The sequence below is a fragment of the Cetorhinus maximus genome, chromosome 5, assembly GCF_964194155.1.
Source record: "Cetorhinus maximus chromosome 5, sCetMax3.hap1.1, whole genome shotgun sequence".
NCBI classification, from domain to species: Eukaryota; Metazoa; Chordata; class Chondrichthyes; order Lamniformes; family Cetorhinidae; genus Cetorhinus; species Cetorhinus maximus.
In genome coordinates this window covers 142,124,673-142,147,988 of record NC_135883.1, presented here as the reverse complement: position 1 = coordinate 142,147,988, position 23,316 = coordinate 142,124,673, and the positions used below count along the sequence as shown (strand labels likewise).

General features: G+C 42.9%; 1 protein-coding gene across 3 annotated transcripts in view; it reads left to right on the top strand.

The window, feature by feature from the left end:
* Nucleotides 1-23,316, top strand: part of mettl24 (methyltransferase like 24) — a 132,675-nt gene that overhangs the window by 102,933 nt on the left and 6,426 nt on the right. Inside the window, exons 5-6 of one of the 3 annotated variants that reach the window (XM_078542591.1) lie at nt 13,547-13,675; nt 17,582-17,685. In XM_078542591.1, coding sequence (XP_078398717.1) covers nt 13,547-13,675; nt 17,582-17,590 — 138 coding nt within the window. In that variant the 3' untranslated portion in view covers nt 17,591-17,685. Of the gene's footprint in view, nt 1-13,546; nt 13,888-17,581; nt 17,686-23,316 lie in introns of those variants that run through there. The other 2 variants (XM_078542588.1, XM_078542589.1) reach the window with 2 other exon arrangements.

Genomic DNA, 23,316 nt, shown 5'->3' with positions numbered 1-23,316 from the left:
ACAAAATAAACAGAATTCCATCCATGATTCCAACCTCTGCTCGCAAGGTAATTATGGATAACAAGGGCCATCTAGCTCAGCTGATCTCAACCATTCAGAATGACATATGAACATATGGACATATATTAGGAGCCCTTTTGGCCCCTTGATCCTGCTTGCCATTTGATAACATTGCCTACATTATACCAGTGACTACAACTCAAAATAACTTAATTGGCTGTAAAGCAATTTGGGACATCATGAAAGGTGCTGTATAAATGTTGGTTTGATCTTTCTTTCATTACACCTGCATGTAATAGGCAGAGTGACTGTAGCAATGGTGAAATTGGAGGCTTAATGCTATCCCCCTATCCCCCTCCCCACCCCACCAAACACCTCAATTGTTCCTAAAATTACAGGGATTTCACTCGCCATTTGTGAACGGAGAACACTCTTGACAGTTGCTGCACTGCTGTTCTGACCTTCAGGCGGTTTTGTGGTTTTCTGGTGGGCTTTTTAAAAAAAAACTTGGAACCCCGAAGCTGCCCGAAGTTCAGAATTAGTGAAACTGACCTGACACTGACAGACCGGCTGATGTAAAAAACCTAGGAGCATGCAGCCTGACGCTTCCAAAATTTTTAAGCCAGTCTTTAATGTCTGAAGCTCTGGCAGGACAACTTGAGAACTTTATTTAAAACCTCAAGCCCAGGCCCCATCTAAATCAGTCTTTCTTTCCCTCTCTTTATTTCCCTTTCTGAATCAGCTTTGACTTCAATTTGTGCTATTTTCTGCACCGTTGCTCACTCTGTTTACTGCCCCTGTCCTTAAATTTCATTGGTTCAGGAGATAGACCATCGGAACCCGAGTTAAGAGGTCCCAGATGCTCCTTTGCCCATGCCATTGTCAATTCACACTCTTCCAGCAACTTGCAATGCAAGAAATAATACAACCTGAAAGATGAAGAGGAAATCCACGAGATATCCCACCTTTGCAATTTCTGGACCAACTTGTGCCCAACCTCGATTCTGGTGTGAAAACACTGTGGTGGCGCCACATGGGAAGGAGCCAGCAAAACTGTTCCTTGTCTGCTTTCTTCCTGTGCCTGCTAATTATGTTGGGGGACCAGTGTAACTGAACAGGAAATCCTACCCAGGGGTTCCAGATTAGCACCATACTTTATCAGATGCCTGTAGGAAATCTTAAGTAATTTCTTGTTTGTAATTGGTTTTTGGCTCTGGTGCTAGTTCTCTGAGTATAAGGTATTTATGGGCTATCACAAAAAATCCTACCAGATCTGAGAGAGACAATATTACAAACCTTCTAGGAGGTTTACTATGTGAGATCTAATATCCTTCAGGAATGTTTAAAAAAAAATAGTGCTCAAGGCATTTAGCTGTTCCATTTAACTATTTAATCTATTTAATATCTAGGCTTTGTGCCTAACATAGCTGAATGAAAACACTTGGGAAGCAAAGGTTTCAGCATATGAATATTGTTCTGTTAAGGGATCACGTCCAAATTGGATCTTGCCAGGAATTAAAGAGAAGTTCTCTAGTTGTAAATGGCCAATTGTTCAGATTTTTGGATGGTCCAGTATTGAGGACACCAACTGATTTACTTCCCAGTAAATGCTACTTCTTGGCCTTTTTCAGATTCTATCTACACTAACACGAATGCACCACTGTGGCACTTTTCCACTGTAAGCTATTTAAGTCTGTAGTTTTCCTGAATCTGAATTCCTTGATTTCCTATGGCATAATCAAATGCTGCTTTTTTCTATCTTTCCAAGTATGACTGACATCAGTTCTTTGTGGCATTTGTGTCTCGTGCAGGCACATTAATTATAGTATTACTTCTCTCTGCAGTTTGAGGCTCTATGGCTCTGATTGGCTGCTTGGAATGCTGGTTATACATGGCTGGTATCAAGGATAAAAGATATCAGCCTGGGAGCTAGTTTGAGAGTTCTTTGGGGAGATTAATATTTTCAAAGTAGCAGTTGTTTGAGGGAAGGGTCAAAGCACAAGGTGGATTATCCACATTATTCATTAAGCAGAGGGGTATAGAACTGATACATATGAGAAATTGAAATTTCAGGATCACGTTTGCCTGGATTTAGTATATAAACGAAGATTGCTAACTCTGGTAGGATGTATTTACATGGAGTTACAGCAAAGAAACAGGCCATTCAGCCCAAATGACCTACATCGGCATCTATGCTCCTTCTATCCCCCTTCATATAACCCTATCAGTATATCCTTCTATTGCTTTCTCCCTGATGTCTTCAGCTAGCTTTCCCTTAAATGTGTTAATGCTATTCACCTCAACTACTCCATGTAATGAATTCCACATTCTAACCACTCAATGGATAAAGACGTGTCTCCTGAATTCCCTAATAGATTTATTAGTGATTATGGGCAGAATTTTCCAGTTGGCAGGCAGGGGTGGGCCCGACATGCCGACGCGTAAAATGGCACGTGATGACATTGGGCACGCGCCATCGCGGAGTCGGCTGTGTGCTGCCAAAATGTAAACGGCCTGTTAAGGCCATTAAGAAATCAATTGAGCCACTTGAGAACGTGGCCTGTCCAACCTTAAGGTTTGTGGGCAGGCGGAAAGCCTGAGTGGCCTTCACATTTTTCAGGAAACCTCATCCACGAGCGGGATGAGGTTTCCTGAAGCTTCTATTAAATAAATAAATAATTTTTCATAAATATAAAAACATTTCCCCACCCATGTGACACAGTCACATGAGGGGACATGTTTAAATAAATTTTTAAATCAATTCTTTAATTATTTTAACATCCATCTCAGGGAGATTGCTGCACTCTTTCGCGCGCATGCATGATAGAGCACAGGCCCAATTCTCCCTCCTCCCACCGCCCACACGGGAAGCACTGAGCGCTACCGGCACCGTATTACACTGGGCGGGTCTTATTTGGCCCGCCCGCGTAAAATAGCGGCGCAGAGCCGATCGTGGGTGGTGATTGGCTCCGTGCCTGCCCCTGCCCACTCCCAGCCAGCCCACCCGCCATAGGAAAAATCCTGGCCTCTCTTATGTTATGACCTCGAGTCTTAGACTCCCTCACAAGTGGAAATTTCTTCTTTACGTCTGATCCACTTTTTTACTCTGGATATTTTTGACTACTGTGTTTTAGGATCACTTTTTTCCCTACATTCTCAGGAGTGCTGCGCTTGCCCTGATATCTGGGAAAGTTTGATAACTTGCCCGAAATAAGGAACTGAAAACCTTTCTTCAGATTGCTTTAACTATTGATTGTAATCCATGCCTTCACAGGATATCACATTGTTGATTGTGGGAGCTTGCTGTGTGAAAATTGGCTGCTATGTTTCCTACATTACAGCAGTGACAACATTTCAAAAATACCTCATTGGCTGTGAAGCACTTTGGAATTACCTGAGGATACAAAGGGTGCCATATAAATACAAGTCTTCCTTTTTTAACCTTCAAAATGTGGCCAAAATTACACTTCATTTAGACTTTGTTTTAGCCTTCAGCTGCAAAATGAATGTACTGAACAGTAAATGAATAAGTAACAGAAACAATAATGTTATCATCCGTGGCAATTCCTCATGCAGTAGGGAATAATTAAGAGCTTACAACTCTGTGCTAAACTAATTGTAACCAATCTTACTTTGCAGTGAATCGTTTTGCCATTCTCTTATCGCAAGTGGAGAAATAATGGGGATAAATGTTGCTCTTTACTTTCTGGGTCATAATCTGGTAGAGTAGGTCATTGTAGAACCAGCTCACTTATCATTCCATTAAAACTGAGCATTTCTCATTTATTTCCACTTTTTAACCTTGCCAGCGCCCATCACTAACGTTTCCACTTTTAGAAACAGCAGTAGGATAAATGTTGCTTGAGGTACATTTGTGGCAGAGTGCCCAGGGGCGATGTGTTGTTAACAGTTTTATGTTCTGTGTTTTCATACATTCTGTTCGCTGTCTCCAGCCCTCCCCCCAGGCAGAGCAACACGTGTGGTTGAAAATCTCGAGGAACTCTTTTTATTGCCGCAAAACTCTGACATGTTATTCATTGGTGCCAGTGGAAGTTTGCAACTTCCCACTTTTAACAACCAGCTACTTGGGGTAGAATTTTGCGGAAGCAGTGGCTCAACAAGTGGCAGGGGTGAGAGGGGAGAGATCCAATTTGGTGTCTGCCACTGGGGCTGCTGTCTTATTAAGGATGGCGCCCACCCTGAAGTGTTCCCCATCCCAATTAGAGGACCGGCGGCCCACCCGCCTCAGCAGTGCCACCACTCCTGGTGGCCGCTGCTGGGGCTGCATCTGGAGGACAAGGGCACATTGATGGCTGTGTGTCCTCAGAGACAGGTAAGTGGAGTCTGGGCGCCAGGGTTCTGGCGAGGGGGTGGCTGAGGGCAGGCGTAGGGTTGCCAACTGTGATTAAATGTATTCCTGGAGGGTTGCCCCCATGCTCCAGCCATTAGTCAGCCAAAACATCCGTCCTTGTGAATCAGTGGCCTCCTATATCAATTGGAAAGGAAGAAGACTCATTATCCAATTGGATGATGCTTGACTGGCAGCCAAACAGCCTTTTTTCCCAGTTTTCAATATTTTTGGTAAAGAAAAAAGCTCAAAGAAAATGACCAAAAGAAAACAATTTTTTAATGTCCCCATGATTTTCCTCCAGGGTTGCACACAGCAGTGCTCCGAAGGTTGATCTTCAATTCCTGGGGACTCCAGGCCAGTCCTGGAGGGTTGGCAACCCTAAGCATACAGAAAATGTCATGGTGGTGGGAAGACATTGGCATCCCATGCCATTTTGCCAACCTTTCCACCTACCAGTCCATTGCCAAAGGAGTCTAGTATCTTCTGTCATGATTGTATTGTATGCCAGAGCAGGCTCAAGTGGCCCTAGGTATGTTCAGATGTTCTTCCTCACCTGATATGTTTTTTTAAATATTTGTTCATGGGATGTGGGCATCAGGGGCTAGCATTTATTGCCCATCCCTGATTTCTCTTGAAAACTGAGTGGCTTGCTAGGGCATTTAAGAGCCAATCACATTGCTGTGGGTCTGGAGTCACATATAGGCCAGAAGATCTCCTTCCCTAAAGGACATTAGTGAACCAGATGGATTTCATGGCCATCATTGGACTTTTAATTCCATATTTATTATTGAATTTAAATTTCATCATCTGCCATGGTGGGATTTGAACCCAGGTCCACAGAGCATTACCCTGGGTCTCTGGATTACTAGTCCAGCGACAATATCATTATGCTACCACCTCCCTCATAATGTTTGGTGAGGAGCTTGATGTGCCTGCCTCTGACATCATCACTCACCCACTGCCTGCCTCTGACATCATCACTCACCCACTGCCTGCCTCTGACATCATCACTCACCCACTGCCTGCTTCTGACTGTTTTGTGTTGAGTTTACAGACCATCCCTCCACTTCCTCCCCCTTCCACCTTCTCCAAGTGAGGCTGCACTCATTAGGCACGTGGTTATATAACGATCCTGGTCTATGAAGCCGAAGTTTATCAATCTCCTGTCTGCAAAAGAAATAAAGTAGATAATAATTCCTATCTGTAGATGTAATTTAAAAAAAAATGTACAGCTGAGCTGATGTTTTGCAAAGGGAAAATAATCATTTTCTGGGTCAGCTTTACAACGCGCTGGACTTAATAAGTCCATAAATTTTGAAGAACCAAGTCTTTTAAAGACTTTGAATTTACTTGTGGATTCCAGCAGAAATCCAGTGGAACTTTCCAGAAAAGCCTCATTAAGCCGAACCCCTCCTTATCACCTGAATTTCCTGCTTGGCTTGTAAGTGACAAGTGTCTGCCTGTGACCTTGAATGGATGGTGACTCCTTACACTGCCCGTTCCTACTCCCCCAGGTAGTGGGGATCCAGCACGTTACCAGAGGGCACCGCGGAGATGAGGTATACCAGCCTTTAGATGGGTGCAAGTGGGCCCTTCTGGAGGTGAGCCAAGTAATGATCTGGAACCCTTAAAGAAAAGGTAAATTTTTAAAAATAGTTGTCCTCGTTTTACAGGAGACTGAGGTTGGGGGTGTGGGTCGTGGTTGTACAATTGATTCTTGGGGAGGGCACCCAAGCACCACCAGCAATATGGAGCGGGTGGATGGCGGAGACTATACTGGTGCAAACAGCCGTTAGCATCATGTAAATTGTGCGCCCTCCTACTGAACCTATAAACGTGGGCAGAATCAATGCCAGGCCGCGTCAGCAGGCACAACTCCAGTGGAACCTCTGTGATGCCGGTCTGCAGATTTTTTTTATGGGACCTGAAGTATCAAAACATTCAAAACAAATTTTAACACTGAATATACATTTCTGGTTGGTGTTAATAAATCACGTCCAGGATCACCAATTTTATGATGTCGCCTTGAAACATCCCATGCTTTACAATGAATTACATTTGAAATACAGCAATTATTACAGCTAGTAAAAGTAGCAAATCTATCGTTTCACCATGGGGTGGGATCTTTAACATCTGCCTGAACAAGACCTTGGTTTAAAACAGGATCCAAAGGATGACACCTCAGGCAGAGTAGCACTTGATCAGTATAGCACTGAAGTATCAGCCTGGATTATATGCCCAGGTCCCAGAGTGGATTTGAATCCATTACCTTTGGAGGTAAGTGTACCACTGAATGTGGCATCAAGGAGCCTGAACAAAATTGAAATCAATGGGAATCAGAGAGGAATATGCTCCACTGCTTGGAGTCATACCTAGTATGGTTGTGGTTGTTGGAGGTCAATCATCTCAGCCCAAGGACATCACTACAGGATTTCCTCAGGGTTATCTCCTAGGCCTAACCATCTTCAGCTGCTTCATCAATGACCTTCCTTCCATCACAAGGTCTGAAGTGGGGATGTTCGCTGATGATTACATAATGTTCAGTACCATTCGTGGCTCCTCAGATACTGAAGCAATCTGTACCTGCATGCAAGACCCGGGCAACATCCAGGCTTGGGCTGGTGTGACAAATATAATTTGTGCCACTCAAGTGCCAGGCAATGACCATCTCCAACAAAAGAGAATCTAACCTATTTCCCCTCGATATTCAACAGCATTACCATCGCTGAATCCCGCACTATCAACATCCTGGGGCTTACCCTTGACAAGAAATTTAACTGGATATAAATACTATGGCTACAAGAGGCTGAGAATGCTGTGGTGAGTAATGCACCTCTTGTCTCCCCAAGGCCTATCCACCATTACAAGACACCAGTCAGGACTGTGATGGAATATTCTCCACTTACCTGAATGCGTGCAGCTCCAACATCTCTCAAGAAGCTCGACACCATCCAGGACAAAGCAGCCAGCTTGTTTGGCACCCCATCCACCACCTTCAACATTCACTCCCTCCACCACCACCACACAGTGGCAGCAGTGTGTACCATCTACAAGATGCACTGTAGCAACTCACCAAGCCTCCTTCGACATCACCTTCCAAAACCACGACCTCTACCACCTAGAAGGATAACAGCAGCAGACTCATGGGAACACCACCACCTACAAGTTCCCCACCCAGCCCACACCATCCTGACTTGGGAATATATTGTCATTCCTTCACTGTCACTGGGTCAAAACCCCAGGGCTTCCTGTCTAATGTGGGCGCACCTACACCACATGGACTGCAGCGGTTCAAGAATCACGACCTTCTCAAGGGCAATTAGGAATGGGCAATAAATGTCGGCCTTGCCAGCGACACTCACATCCCATGAATGAATGAAAAAAAGTTTAACTGACAATTAAAATAAAATAACATTGCTTATGATTTTCTTTCGGGTTAAGACCAATTTCATTGTTGGAGCTTGGCTGAGCTCATCGTTTGTGCTTACTCAGTTGTTATGGGAAATGCAAATGTTCCTGTTTCCATGACAACACACTGTGCAGATGCAATGGACTTATCATTGTTTGTTACTGTAACCAACCCTCAGGGAGGATGGAGAATAGCAGGACTATCTTAATTGAATGTGCGTTTTCCCTCAGTCCATTTTAAAATTGGATCTAAAATCTTATATAAATTCAAGGGGGAATGAGAGCAAATGATAATTCCACTGAAGATGGTTCAATAACATTTGCAACTCATAACCCTTTTTAATAAGTACGCTTATTCAAACTTGCAGCTCTTGTTAATTTAGAGGTTTCACGTCAGTCGGCTCTGCCTGGGGTGTTGTACAAGCTTTTGCTTTGGTGATGATTGAGAGCCGTGTGTTATTGAGTAGAACAGCTAGTCCCAAATCAGCTCATGAAGTTCAGTCTTAATGCATTTAAGACTTTTCCAGACATATCTTTGGATTGCACATGGGAAGAAGCATAAACAGTTTTTTTCTTTGGGAATAGACCTCAAATTTCATTTGCACATCATTGTATTACATTCAAATGAGATTGGTACCCATGAGGCAGTTACTGCCAATGACTTATCTATACAAACGCCACAAAGTAATAGTAATGTGTGTACGTATTTGAATAAAAGGAACAATTCTTTCTTTCACAGTAAACATTCTTTCAAATTGACTTGCTGGCTTCAGCAACTATTGTTATTTTAAACCATACTTCATGAGCTGGCACTGCTATTTTAACCTTCTTTTACCTTGAGTTTGGCTTGGCTTCTATTCTCTTGAGTTTAGAAGGCTGAGGGGTGATCTAATTGTGTAAATGATAAAAGGATTGGCTCGGGTAGATAAAGAGAAACTACTTTCTCTGGTGGGAGAATCCAGAGGTAAGTGACAATCTTCAAATTAAAACTAGGCCATTCAGAAGTGAAATCAGAAAGAACTTTTTCACACAAAAGATAGTGGAAATCTGGAATTCTCTCTCCCAAAAGGTTGTGGATGCTGGGTCAAGTGAAATTTTCAAGATCGCTAGATTTTTGTAAGGTAAAAATATTGAGGTTTATGAGTAAAGATAGGTTAATGTACAGGTCAGACATGATTTAATTAAATGGTAGAACTGGCTCGAGGTACTGAATGGCCTACTCATCTCCACATGTTCCTATATACGGATTTGATGGTTGTGAGGAGAATATTTGATGCATTTGCTCCCTTTGATTTTGGACTTTAAGGATTGAAGCTACTGGTTTGATCTTGGTTCTAAGAGTTCAGTTAGTGGGTTGGGATTAGCCTAACTAGTGGTCCTCTCTCACCACTGCGATCATTGTCCTTGCTAGATTTTGGGTGGGCCACTGTTGCGGTCTTCCAGTTTTGATCTGCTTTCTCACCCTGCAAGGTTTCCAGAGCGTGTGAAGGAAGAGGGTGGCCTGAGGACTTCTGACAACGGAAGCTCTTTATTTACAGAAAATTCCTTGTTCTCAGCTCATGGCAACATTTAGAATATACTAGTTTTCATGCATGGCTGGTGGCCTGGAACCCGAATTTGTTTCAGTGGCAATGCAGGTTTAGCCTCTTCGTCCAGCTGCCTGGGCCTAGCTGAGCTGCTGCGGACAGAATCCAGTGGCTCCACTGCCCCTGCTGCAGACATAGGCAGGGAAAATTGGATAGTGTCTTGCTGCTGCACACCTCGGAGGTTAACTCAAATTGGCATCGACAGTCGCCTGGAAGTGGGTCATCAGGCTGTATGTAAGACGTGCATGACCTAGGAGACCAAGGCAGGATAGAGGTAAAAAAGAGAAACTAATGTGCTCAAACAAAAAGTTGGGCGGGGGGAGGCGGCAGTAGAAAAGAGGGGGGAAATGTGTCATAGGTTTTACATGATCCCTAGTTTAATCTCTGTGAACCTACTACTTTCTGTCACGTTTTAGCAAAAGCAAAACAAAAATTAGTCAGCCAGAATTAGGTTGGTAAACAAGCTGAAACCATGGTCACAAATATTCAAGGAGCATCAGGAAAATTTCCCTGAGCCATCATAATCCACAGGGCTGCAATGGCTGGATGCGAGGCTGCAGGTGGGGAAGCCCTCTAAATGATACGTTTTTCTAAAGAATGCAAATAAATTAAGAAGAAATGACTGGATTACTGGGTCATGGTGTGTTACAACACCGCTGTTCCACGCCTGGGACCTGGATTTAAATCCAGTTCAGGTGACATGATGGGAATCCTCTGCTCAGCACCTCTGTCGCAACCGCTCTATGTGGAATGAGTTGAGAAGATTCAAACCAGCACAAAGCTACCCAAAATTTGGTGCACATTGTTGCTGAATTTATACCATTACTCAGAGAGACCAGAAGGTTGACTGGTACAGAGAATGGAAATACACTGGTGTGGGAGATGCTGCTAACTGGGGGAAAGCCAACTGCTGGGACAAAACAGAAGGAGATGGCATGGGGTACCAAATATAGAGAAGCATTCTATTTACTACCGTTGATATCTGTCACTAGCAGACACAGACATAAAAAAAAGAGGTAAATGTGAACTTTAAAAAATGAGTTTGTCTAGGCTTAGTGCTTATTCTTACACTAAAGTGCCCATTAAAGCAACAAATTCTCTTTTCTGTGTGCTGAAGAATAATACTCTTAATATTTTTTAAACCCCCTTTTTCTTTTCTCTCATAAGATATCCCCTCATGGTTCCACAGTGCTAGCAACCCTCACCCCAATATCCATTTTCCAACCCTCATCAGATGTCCACACAGTTTCCAGCATGGGATGGATGGACAAAAACCAGGAGACTAATTTGACATTAACTTGTTGAGCTGCACTAAGGCCACTCATAACACCCCATCTACTACTCTGGCCATTACTAAACACACTGGAGGCCAAGTCTAGTCTTTTCTGGTCTGTGTGGCTCAGCCCTACAATAAGCAATGTATTTTGTTACGAGTCCCAAGGGGAAACTGTAAACAAAAATAACCAAATTTACTGAATAACCCCCAAATAAAGAAATAATCATGATTTCATTTCTTATAACTTTTTCTTTAACATGAATCAAAAACAACATAAATTAAACATGAATTAACAGGCAAATGATACTTCAAATAAAAAAGTAAAATTAAATAGTCAATGGGGGGGAGGTGATGCCATAGTGGTATTGTCGCTGGATTAGTAACCAGAGACCTAGAGTAATGCACTGGAGACTGAGTTTCAAATCCTGTTATAGCAGATGTGGAATTTCAATTCAATTAAAAAAAAATCTGGAATTAAAAGTCTAATGATGACCAAAAACTGTTATTGTAAAAATACATCTGGTTCACTAATGGTGTCAAGAAGCCCTAGCAAGACTGGAGTCAATGGGAATGGGGGAAAACTCTGCACTGGTTGGAGTCATACCTAGCACAAAGGAAGATGGTTGTGGTTGTTGGAGGTCAGTCATCTCAGCTCCAGGACATCACTGCATGAGCTCCTCAGGGTGGTGTCCTTGGCCCAACCATCTTCAGCTGCTTCATCAATGACCTTCCTTCCATCAGAAGTGGGGATGTTTGCACAATGTTCATCAGCAACATTCATGACTCCTCAGATACTGAAGCATGTCCATAATGCAGCAAGGCTTGGACAATATTCAGGCTTGTGGCAAGTAACATTTGTGCCACACAAGTGCCAGGCAATGACCATCTCCAATAACCATCACACCTTGACATTACCATCACCATCACTGAATGCATCCCCCACTATCAACATCCTGGGGGTTACCATTGACCAGAAACTGAACTGGACTAGCCATATAAATACTGTGGCTACAAGAGGAGGTCAGAGGCTAGGAATCCTGTGGCAAGTATCTCACCTCCTGACTCCCTAAAGCCTGTCCACCATCCACAAGTCAGGAGTGTGATGAAATACTCCCCACTTGCCTGGATGAGTGCAGCTCCAACAACACTCAAGAAGCTGTATACTGTCCAGGACAAAGCAGCCCGGTTGATTGGCACCACATCCACAAACATTCACTCCCTCCATCAGCGATGTGCTGTAACAGCAGTGTGTACCATCTACAAGACGCACTGCAGAAATTCACCAAGGCTCTTTCGACAGCACCGTTCAAATCCACGACCACTGCCATCTAGAAGGACCAGGGCAGCAGATAGATGAGAACTCCACCACCTGGAAATTCCCCTCCAAGTCACTCACCATCCTGACTTGGAAATATATCGCCGTTCCTTCACTGTCGCTGGCTAAAAATCCTGGAACTCCCTTCCGAACAGCACTGTGGGTGTGCCTACACCACATGGACGGCAGTGGCTCAAGAAGGCAGCTCACCACCCCACCTTGTCAAGGGCAACTAGGGATGGGCATTAAATGCTTGCCCAGCCAGTGAAGCCCACATCCCGTGAATGAATAGAAAAAAACAACAAAGATATCTTACATAATCACAAGAACCTGCATCACTCCGTGTAGACTTGTGGCACTATGTAGCTACGCAGTTCCACAATATGCCATTCTTTATTCATGCAGGGTAGGCCAGGTGTCCTATCTGACACCAGCTTTAACCTTCAAATTTCACAGGTATAATTATTATCAACAAGGGACACTTCTATGAACCCTCTCTCCCTTGGGTCATATCAGTCCTGATGGTGTAGCTTTCCAGAGATCCTTTTCAACCAACCAATCAACCAATAACACCACAGTTCACAGTTTGGTCACTTCTGGGAAAAGATCCAGCTGTTTAGCCTCCCCGGGGTATTCACACAGCTTTCCAGGTTTTAGACCTTTTTAGCCAGCTTTAGCATTGCTTCTAAAAGCTTCTGTCTCCTTTTCTGCCAAACAGAAAAACTAAACTCTTCCTGAGAGAGATTTGCTTCTTCTCCTCAAAATAATTTAGTGTGTTCCTCTTTCTGTCTCCCTGCATCCGTGTGTTGACTGCCTGCCCCTTCCTGCTCTCATATCTTCTTTACAGCAGTAGCTTCTTTGTCTGCCTTCTTTTTGGCTTTTTGTATCTCAATTTCTTTCCTATTGGTACTGCTTCCAGGTCATGGGTCACTAGGTCACATGGACCAGTATTTCTTATTCAAGAAAATTACAATTGATCTCTTTACAATTGATGCAAATTCTAATTTTTTTTTTCAAGCATTCCACAGACATTTTAAAGAAATTACAAAAATCTCCTTATTGTACTGCTTCCTGGTCAGAGGTCGTCACAATTTATTCACTAAAAAGGAGGGAAGGTGCATTTTATATAGTTTTCTTTCACAACATCAGGATGTTGAGAGCTTTATAATCAACAAAATACTTTTTGAAGTGTAGTCATTGTACTACATTGTAGTAACGTAGGAAATGTAGCAGTCAATTTGCACACAGAAAAGTTTCGCAAACAGCAATGTGAGAATGGTCATATAATGTTGGTTGAGAGATAATTATTGGCTGATGTATTAGGGAGAACCCCGTTGCTCTTCTTCAATACGGCCATGGGATCTTTTACATCCGGTTGAGAGGGAAGATCTGCCTTGGTGTAACGTCTCATCTGAAAAACAGCATCTCTGACAGTGCAGCATTCACTCAGTACTGCGTTGCAGTACCAACCTAGATGTTGTGCTCAAGTTTCTGGCATGGGGTCATTTAGCAGTCGTGACACTGATTAGTTTGATATATTGCCATTCAATCTGTTTGTGTATCAGTGATTTCCAAATGCATGTCCCATCAAATCTGTTTTCTCTTCCTAGATTGATGTTCTCAAGGCAGACTTGGAGAGTGCAGAGTGGAAGATCCTGGAAAACTTAATTCTAGAAAATGTCATTGAAGAAATTGGACAATTGATTTTTGCAATACATTTACACTGGTCTGGGTTCGAGGTCAGTGGAAACGACAGTGATGTTGTTCGGTATTGGTACAGCCTTCTGAAGGAGCTAGAACTGAGGAGCTTCAAGCTTTTCCGCAGTTACAAGAACATAAATAAACCACAAATCTTCCTGCGAAAGCAAGCTTTCAATGCTAGTAGCAGCTACATACTGAGCTGGATCAATACCCAGTGGAGATAGTGAATCAGGAGATACAGAACACATTGGTAACAAACTACACAGCTCTATGCATTTTAAGGGCGGAATTTTACTACTGTTTTGACTTTCTAAGTGCTCACATTGGGCCACCAATGATGCATCCATTAGTTTGCTTCAGAAAAAGCTATCAGAGGTCAGCAGTGTCTTTTTTAATTCTTTCATGGGATGTGGGTGTCACTCACAAGGCCAGCATTTGTTGCCCATCCCTAATTGCCCTTGAACTGAGTGGCTTGCTGGCCCATTTCAGAGGGCAGCTAGTCAACCACATTGGCGTGTGTGTGGAGTCACATGTAGGCCAGACCGGGTAAAGATGGCAGATTTCCTTCATTCAAGGGGCATTAGTGAATGGGTTTTTATGACAATTGGTGATAGTTGTCATGGTCACCATTACTGAAACTAGCTTTACATTCCAGCTTTATTAACTGAATTTAAATTCCACCAGCTGCCATGGCAGATCTGAATCCACGTCCCCAAACAATTAGCCTGGGCCTCTGGATTACTAGTCCAGTGACATTACCACCATCTCCCCCAGTGTGAACCTGCTTCAGGAAAATTAAAAAAAACAAAACCTTGAGTCACTTATGGAAGAACAGTTAAAAGTTGTGACCAAGGCTGCTTAATTACAAATCTTTGCTCGATGCTATGGCTTTCTTCAAACCGTAAAGTGAAAAGGGCCAGTATCTGATATGAATGTTACTGAAACAGAGACCTATTCACTAATCATGACGAATGTATAATATGGACAAGCTTAGCTGTTACACACATTAAGGGTCAAAGGTAGTAATGATGCAACGTGGAATGTGTTTATGGGAGAGCCAATTCTCAGGGTGGACAGTTGTCAACATTGGTGACAAAATGACATACATGTTGCAGAAGGAAATGGAAACGTTCAGGAAAATAAAGAACTTTCATTTTCTTTGCCTCTCATAAAACAAAATGTTCAATTTAAAATAAACTCTGTGGAGGTTGAAATCAGCTTTGTGCTTCTATGGGAGTGGGCTGAAGAGCTGGTGGTGCTTCCTCCACCATAAATTAATAGAAATAATTCACATTTATACCCTATTACATCTCTTAGAAACAATTAACATACAATGAATTAATCTGAATTACATTCACTATTACAGAGGCAACAGGACCAATATTGTATCCAACATATAGGTGAATGACGGCTTAACCTCATTGAAAGTTTTTTTTAAAATAACAAAGCATTTTCTTAGGGTGAATAAGGAAAGAAAACTGCTTCCTGTGGTCACAGAATCAGTGATAGGGGGTGTCACTGGTTTAAAATTGATGTTGATAGTGAGAGAGATTGGGATAACTATTTTTATACAGGGATTGTTAGTGAATGGAGTGCTTTGTACCGGGAGCAATTGAATATATGATCTTAAGAACATAAGAAATAGGAGCAGGAATAGCCATTTGGCTCTGCAAGCCTGCTCTGTCATTCAATAAGATCATGGTCAATCTGGATTGAAAGTTTCATGGTATCACAGTATCTTTAAGGAAAAAGTGGATAAATATTTGAAACAGAAGATACAGGGCTATAGGAGAATGCATGGACTGCACAATCGATTTTGGATTCCTCAGGCAAAGAGCTAGGAGACATAATGGGCTGAATGTTCTACTTTTGTGCTTCAAACATCTGTGGTTCAGTTTACTATGTCTTATGGGTGATTGAATGTTAGTCAGGACATCAAGAGAACCCTCGCCCCTTTAAATGTTACGACAGCATCTTTACCACCTGAAACAATAGACGGATTCAGCATAATGTTTGCTGCTACCTCTGACAGTGAACAGCTCCATCAGTACCACACTTGCTTATATGCTCAAGTCCTGGGAAGGTGGATATTTAGGGCTTGAACCCCTATCATTATGTTCAAAGGTCAGAGTTTAGCCACTAAACCAGTTTGCTTACTGTAGGATACATGTTTGGGTACACAGCAGGTACATTCCCACGAATGGGAAAGGCGGGACATCCAAAGCTCGAGCTCCCTGGATGACGAAATAGAGATTAAAATGAGAGAGAAAAATTAGACCTATAGCAAATGTAAGATTCATAATACACCAAGCTGAATATATAAACACAGAGAAGATTTAAAACAAGAATAAGAGGGCAAAGAGATTGCATAAGAACAGGTTAGTAGGCTAATATAAAATAGTAAAAGAATTGTCAAAGGAAGGTTGGGCCAATTAGGAACCCCAAAAAGATTTGGATAAAAGCAAAATACTGCAGGCGCTGGAACCCTGAAATAAAAACAGAAAATGCTAGAAAAACTCAGCGGATCTGGCAGCATCTGTGGAGAGAGAAAGAGAGTTAACGTTACGAGTCTGTATGACTTCTTTAGAGCTGAAGAGTAGAAATGTGATGTATATTTTACTATTAGAGGGGGATGCAGCATGGAACAGGTGGAGTAAAATAGAAGGTCAGGGATAGGTGGGAGCTCAAGAGAGATTGTCAGGAATTGTCATGAACACAAGATGAAGGGAATGTTAATGCCGGTGTTAAAGACTAAAGAAAATGCTAATAGTGGCATAAAGATAAGATAGCAGAACGTGTTAATGGCAGAACAAAGATCAGCGCTTTTGAAAGCACAACATAGAAATAAGTGACAGATGACCCAGAGGTGGGGGTGGTAGGGGTGGTAGGGTTGGGGGGTGGGGGGGGGGGGGCAGAAAAAGAAAAAAAATTAAAAATGAATAATAAAACAAATGGATTAAATAAGTGGTAACGTTGGAGGAGAGGATTCATGATCTCAAGTGTTGAACTCAATATTAAGTCCAGAAGGCTGTAAAGTGTCTAATTGGAAGATGAGGCGCTGTTCCTCCACTTTGCATTGGATGTGTGAAATTGCAACAGGAAGGTCTGGGTCATGCTCGCGGACTGAGCAAAGGTGTTCCGCAAAGCAGTCACCAAGTCTGTGTTTAGTCTCCCCACTGTAATGGAGACTGCATTGAGAGCAAGAATACAGTAGACCAAATTGAAGGAGGTACAACTGAAGCGCTGCATTGGGGAGACTAAACTTAGTCTAGACTAAATGCAGACTGGGCGTCCGCTTTGCGGAACACCTTTGCTCAGTCTGCAAGCATGACCCAGACCTCCCTGTCGCTTGCCATTTCAACACACCATCCTGCTCTCATGCCCACATGTCCGTCCTTGGCCTCCTGCAATGTTCCAGTGAAGCCTGACACAAACTGGAGCAACAGCACCTCATTTTCTGATCGGGCACTTTACAGCCTTCCGGACTTAACATTGGCCTGAAATTTACAGTCATCAGGCGTCTCCAACCGCGATCGGCCACCACCCGCAATTTCACGCTGGCTGGCCAATTAACGGCCAGCCAGTGTGAAACGTGCCCTGAGAAAGGATCAGCACTGCCGGTGGGGGTCGGAAGAGGGTGGGCACAGACGTCTCCGCGGGTGCTGGTGAGCGCTTCCCCTGAGCTCCCTGAAGGCAGACAGATGCCTCAGGGAGCTGCAGACCTCCAAATAATAAAAGCACAAAAATGTTTCAAAAATTGTCCATGCGACACAATCAAGCACCAGAAAGGATATCTCATTTAAAAAAAGTCCCCAAATATTTCTTTTTATTTTAAATCCTAGCTCAGATTTCATCCCGCCCTTGAATGAGGTTTCATCAAAAATGTAAAGCCCACCTGGCTGATTGGCCTGTCCGCCAACCGTATGGTTATTTTTTTTCTCTAGATTTGTTGAGTTTTACTTGGAGCTGGTGTGCTTGGTCACCGCCTTCATGCCCTCCGACACGGCGTGCTTGGCCAGTTCCCCGGGCAGCAGCAGGCGCACGGTGGTCTGGATCTCCCGGGAGCTGATGGTGCTGCGCTTGTTATGGGCCAGGCGGGAAGCCTCACCCGCGATGCGCTCGATAATATCGTTCACGAACAAGTTCATGATGCTCATGGCCTTGGAAGAGATGCCGGTGTCGGGGGTGAACCTGCTTCATCACTTTGTAGATGTAGATGGAGTAACTCTCCTTCCTGGCTTTCTTCCTCTTCTGGCTGCTCTACGGTGGGGCCTTCTTAATGATTTTCTAGGCACATTTCTTGCCAGCTCCTGCTTTCTTGCCCTCTGCCATTTTGACTTTAACCTTCAGAACACAAAGGATGGGCGACGAAAAATTGTTTACAATTGGGCCGTTAATGAGCTTAATTGCCCGTTTAATTGTTGGCGGGTGATCTTCCAACTTTTGCACAGGCCCACCGAGCGAAATATCGCGTGAGTACGCAGTGACGTCGGGATGCACACCTGACATTATCTTGTGATTTTATGCCCGTTCGGGTCGGGCGTGCACCCACCACAGGGCCTAAATTCTGGCCATTGAGTTCAACAACTTCAGACCATGAATTCCCTCCTCCATCTTTACCCCCTTTTTAATGCAATTTAAAAACATTTCTAAATCCTTTTTCCCCCCACACCCCCTACCCAACCACCGACAGGGCCATCTGTCACTTGTTTCTATGCTGTGCTTTCACAGAGCTGACCCTTGTTTGGCTATTAACACATTCTGCTATCTTACCTTTATGCCACTAACAGCACTTTCTTTACACTACCATTAACACTCCCTTTTTGTCTTGTGTCCATGGCATCTTTGTCAATCTCTCCATCGCTTCCACCTATCCCTCACCTTCTATTTTGCTACACCCACTCTTAAACAGTATAATATCCATCACATTTCTACTTCTCTTTAGCTCTGAAGAAGTCATGCAGACTCGAAACGTTAACTCTGTTTCTCTCTCCACAGATACTGCCAGATCTGCTGAGTTTTTCCAGCATTTTCTGTTTTTACCCCAAAAAGACTTTTTGTGGAGGAAGGGGGCATGGCTGAGTGAGTACTTTGCATCTGTCTTCATTAGAGAAGAGGATGCTGCCAAAGTAGCAGGAAAGGAAGAGTCAGTAGTGATATTGGATCTGATTTTAAAAAAAGACAAAGAGAGAGGTACAAAAGTGTCGTCCATTCTTCAGGTAGAAAAGCCACCTGATCCAGACGGGATCTATCGCAAATTATTGAGGAAATTAAGGGTGGAAATTATGAACGTTCTTGTCACATTTTTTTAATTCTCCTTGGATATGGGAGTATTGCCAGAAGACTGGAGGATTTCAATGTGACACCCTTGTTTAAAAAGTGCACAGAGATAAACACAGCATGCCAGTCTGCCTAACATCAGTAGTGACCTTTAGATTCAATAAACTGGGATAAAATTATTGGAAAAGTAGGGGCTAAAGGATGAAAGTCAGCATGGATTTGTTAAAGGCAAATCATATTTGATTAAATGATTTCACAAAGTACCACAGAATAGACTTTTTAACAGAAGTTAAACCCATGAGATCAAAGGGGCTGTGGCAAGATGAATACAAGGGCTAAGAGACAGAAAACAGAATGGTTGTTTTTCAGACTGAAGGGATGTATACAGTAGTGTTCTCCTTGGCATGGTATTTGGATCATTGCTCTTTTTGATATATATTAATGACCTGAACTTGGATGTACAGGGCAAAATTTTAAAATTTGCAGATGACATGAAACTCAGAAATCCAGTAAACAATCTGAATTCAGTAATGGACTTCAGGAGGTTGCAGAAAGACTGCTAAAATGGGCAGACATGTTCAATTCCAGGCACCACATTTTAGAAAGGATTTCAAGGTCTTAGAAATGTGATGTAGCAGAGATTCACCAGAATGGTACTGGGAATGAGAGAGCTGAGTTATATGGAGGGACTGAAGAAGCTGGGGTTGTTTTCCTTAACACAAAGAAGATTGAGGAGATTTGATAGAGGTGTTCAAAATCATGAATGGTTTAGATGAAGGAGAAACTATTTCCAATGGCAGGAGGGTGACTATCGAACACAGGCATATGATTGGTAAAAGAAAGAAAAAAATGACAGGAGCAAGCATTTTTTACACAGTGAATTGTGGTGATCCGAAAAGGGATTGTTGAAAAGTTGGTGAAAGCAGATTCAATGGTAACATTCAAAAGAATACTGAATAAAGTTGAAAGAAAAAAATAATTGAAGGACTATGGGGAAAAAGCAGGATTAATTGGATCGCTCTATCAAAGACCCAACACAAGTAAGATCAGCCAAATAGCCTCCTTCTGTGCTGTATCATTCTATGTAGATGTTTTCATGGTAAGGAGAAAAAACGAGGACTTCAAAATGTTTTGTTTATGAATTTAACATGTTTCTTTACTTTCAGAATTTTTAAAAACAATTATTCATTCACAGGATTTGGGCTGGCAAGCCTAGTATTTATTACCCATCCCTAGTTGCCCTTGAAAAAGTGGTGGAGAGCCTCCTTCTTGAACTGCTGCAGTCTTGGTGGTGAAGTTACTCACACGGTTCTCCTAGGGATGGAGTTCCAGGATTTTGATCCAGTGACAATGACAAACCTGGATTTATTTCGAAGTCAGGATGGTGTGTAACTTTGAGGGGAATTTGGATGTGGTGTTTCCATACAGCTGCTGTCCTTGTCTTTCTTGGTGGTAGAGATCACGGGTTTGGGGCGGTGGAGGGGGTGAGCTGTCACCCTGTCGCCTACCTCCAGAAGTCTTCCCCTTAGCTTTATCACCTTGTTTTCAAAAACCGACTTAAGCCCCTTCTTCACTCTGCTTCCTTGCACTCTACCCCCCACCCCTGCTTCTGCTGTGTCCTCTTGTTTTCCACAACCCCATCAAGTGCTGAGATCTCTCTGTACCTAATGAGTCCCTATGTATATTGCTGTTGTTGCAGAACATTTTGTTTTCTTATTCAGTGAGTTCTTCACCTGAAAATCTAGGCAAAGTCCTTTGCTTTGGTAGGTTGGCTTTGGCTCAAAAAACTACATTATTACAACCTGCTGACTCAATCTTACTAGGTCACTCTGAAGCTAATGAAATCCAAACAGACCTCATGGGGAAAAGGGCCTGGATTCTTCACTTGGATATACTATTTTTTCTTGGCGCATTTCACCCTAAATTGTTGTAACCTGCACAAAAGATCAGAGCATTTTAAGTGCGGGCTACGTTCAGTACAAACTGAGTTTCTGTAACCTTTTGCGCTGGTTGAAAGAATATTGTACTGGAAGCCAGCCCCATCCACAAGACTAGCCATGCCACCTCCCCCACCCATCAATTAGTCACCTTCAGGAGTTTAATTAAGCTCATTTGCAGACCACCGAGGATGCTTTAAAAATTATAGAATGGTTATGACACAGATGGAGGCCATTTGATCCATCGTGTCCATACCAGCTGTCTGCAAGAGCAACTCGACTAATTCCATTCCTCTGCCTTTTCCCCATAGCCCTGCAAATCCTCTTTCTTCAGATAATTATCAAATTTCCTTTCAAAAGCCACAATTGAATTTGCCTTCTCCAGATCCTAACTACTCATATTCCCTCTTGTTGCCTCTGGTTCTATTAAGCTGCTTCTTTTGGGTGCAGGGACACTAGTAGATATACTGTAAAAACTTCTGAATATATGCTTTTAAAATTTATAGAGAAACTACTGTAATCCAACATAAAAAGCTATACAGAACCATTTGCTTGTCAAGTAATTTGCAGTTATTTAAAATCAGGTTACTCAGTTGGTGGACCAGACACTGATTCAAATAAATCTGTTTTCAGTTCCATTAGTCAAACTCCTTCAAAGTTACCACTCTTAACTATATCAAGGAATATTTTCTTAAAGCAAGAACCATGTTCTAAAAGGGAATCTGATTGCACTCGTTCATGCCAGTTTTTGCATTTGGCAGTATGAATGCTTGGGTAGAAGCTTAGGGGGAAAAATACTTGTTGAAATAAACCCAGTTTTGGGTGCAGGTATCATTTTTGCATGTCTCCTATCATTGTTCTGAATGTCCCCTCCAATCAGATCTTTTTCCACCTGGAGTTCAGTTGAATCAAGTCATAAATTTGAAGCAGCACCATAGCAGCTGGAGAGATATAAACCGCAGGGAGTTGGGGACTCCGATGGGATTTTTGGAATAAAAACTCAATTGTTAGGCAATGGAATTTTGCTCAGGGGCATAAAGCAGGAGATTCATATCAGGCTTGTATAAACAGCTGATGCAAATCTCTTGCTTATTTCAGGTGGAATTCAGACCTTCAATGCTCAGTGGCTCATGGCAGCTGTCAGCTTAAACCTTCCTGGAAAAGTTTACAGAACTCTGGTCCCAGTGGAGTGCGGTTTCTGTGAAAGTACAGGCCGGGCTACAGTTAGATAAAGCAAAGTTGTATAAGCTTTATAGCTTTCTTTCTGTATGCAAATAAAATAGCTTCATTCAGGTTGTAAGAATATGGGCAATGACAGCTCCGTTACTGTTATCAGCATCCATTAGAATTTGAGCTGCTTTAGCTACTTGTCATTTCAAGCAGAGCACAGTATTTGTGAAGCTCTTATTTAACAAGTTCTAGGAATTGACAGTGCAATGTCAAATACTGGGGTTGGGGTGGCATAAGTAGGACATTTTTATCTTTCAACTGATTTTTTTTCCAGCTGCTAAACTTCTTACCCCACACACACCTTGTTAAATGAGGATACCACTATTTTGACTTCCTGTGAGAAAAAAAGCATTCTGCACTTTGTCAGAAAGTTCAATCTGTCTAAGGAGGAGTGTACACACAGAGGTGTGCTCTGAGATGAGGGGCTGGAACACTCCAAGGAGGGATTTATAAAGAAGGTTGTAGTGTATGAAGTTAATAGACTAAGATATGAGTGAGTGATGCTCAGAATGAGACAGGGTTAAAGGTAATGGATTTCTGGATGTTGAGGTTTGTGTGGTGAGAGGCTGGCAAAGCCTTTAAAGTCCTGCATCTACTGCACTGGGGCAAGCTGTCTCCAGGATGCTGTCTGAGCCGTGCTTGACTACTGGAAGATGCACAAGACTATCCAGACGAACCCTTCCCCATTTTTATTTAGCCCTGTGGTGAAATGCCTGACCTTTGATTTGTACCTCCTTATAAGAATTATCTGCATGTTGACATGAACCATCCGTGATGTACATCTTTGCCTTAGAATTACATGGGGTATGGTCCCTCCAGGAGAATGTCAGTTGGGCAGGGATCAGGAGAAGTTGTAGTAAAAAGGAAGCTCGTGGCAGAAATGGCCATGGTTTCCTTGTAGGGTTCAGTGGGAGCTCCTCCTGATGCACTAGGGTCAAGATTTTCATTTGTGGGGTGGGTCCTCAATCTCGCACCCTGGCCATTGTGCCAGTTTGCCATCACAATCCCAACCCTGAGCCATTTTAAGAGAGATCAGTTTGGGGCTGGAACAGTTGGTCACCACTTGAAGTCAATTAAGGGGACCAACTGAGATTTCCAAACCATGGATAGCCCTTCAAGGCAGCCTCATGATAGGAAAGGTAGAGTGGAGGGGTGGGAGGGTTGTGAATAATCCTGCACGGGATCTCCCCACCCCATTTGCACCACTCATGGCTGCTGGGCTACAGCTGCGG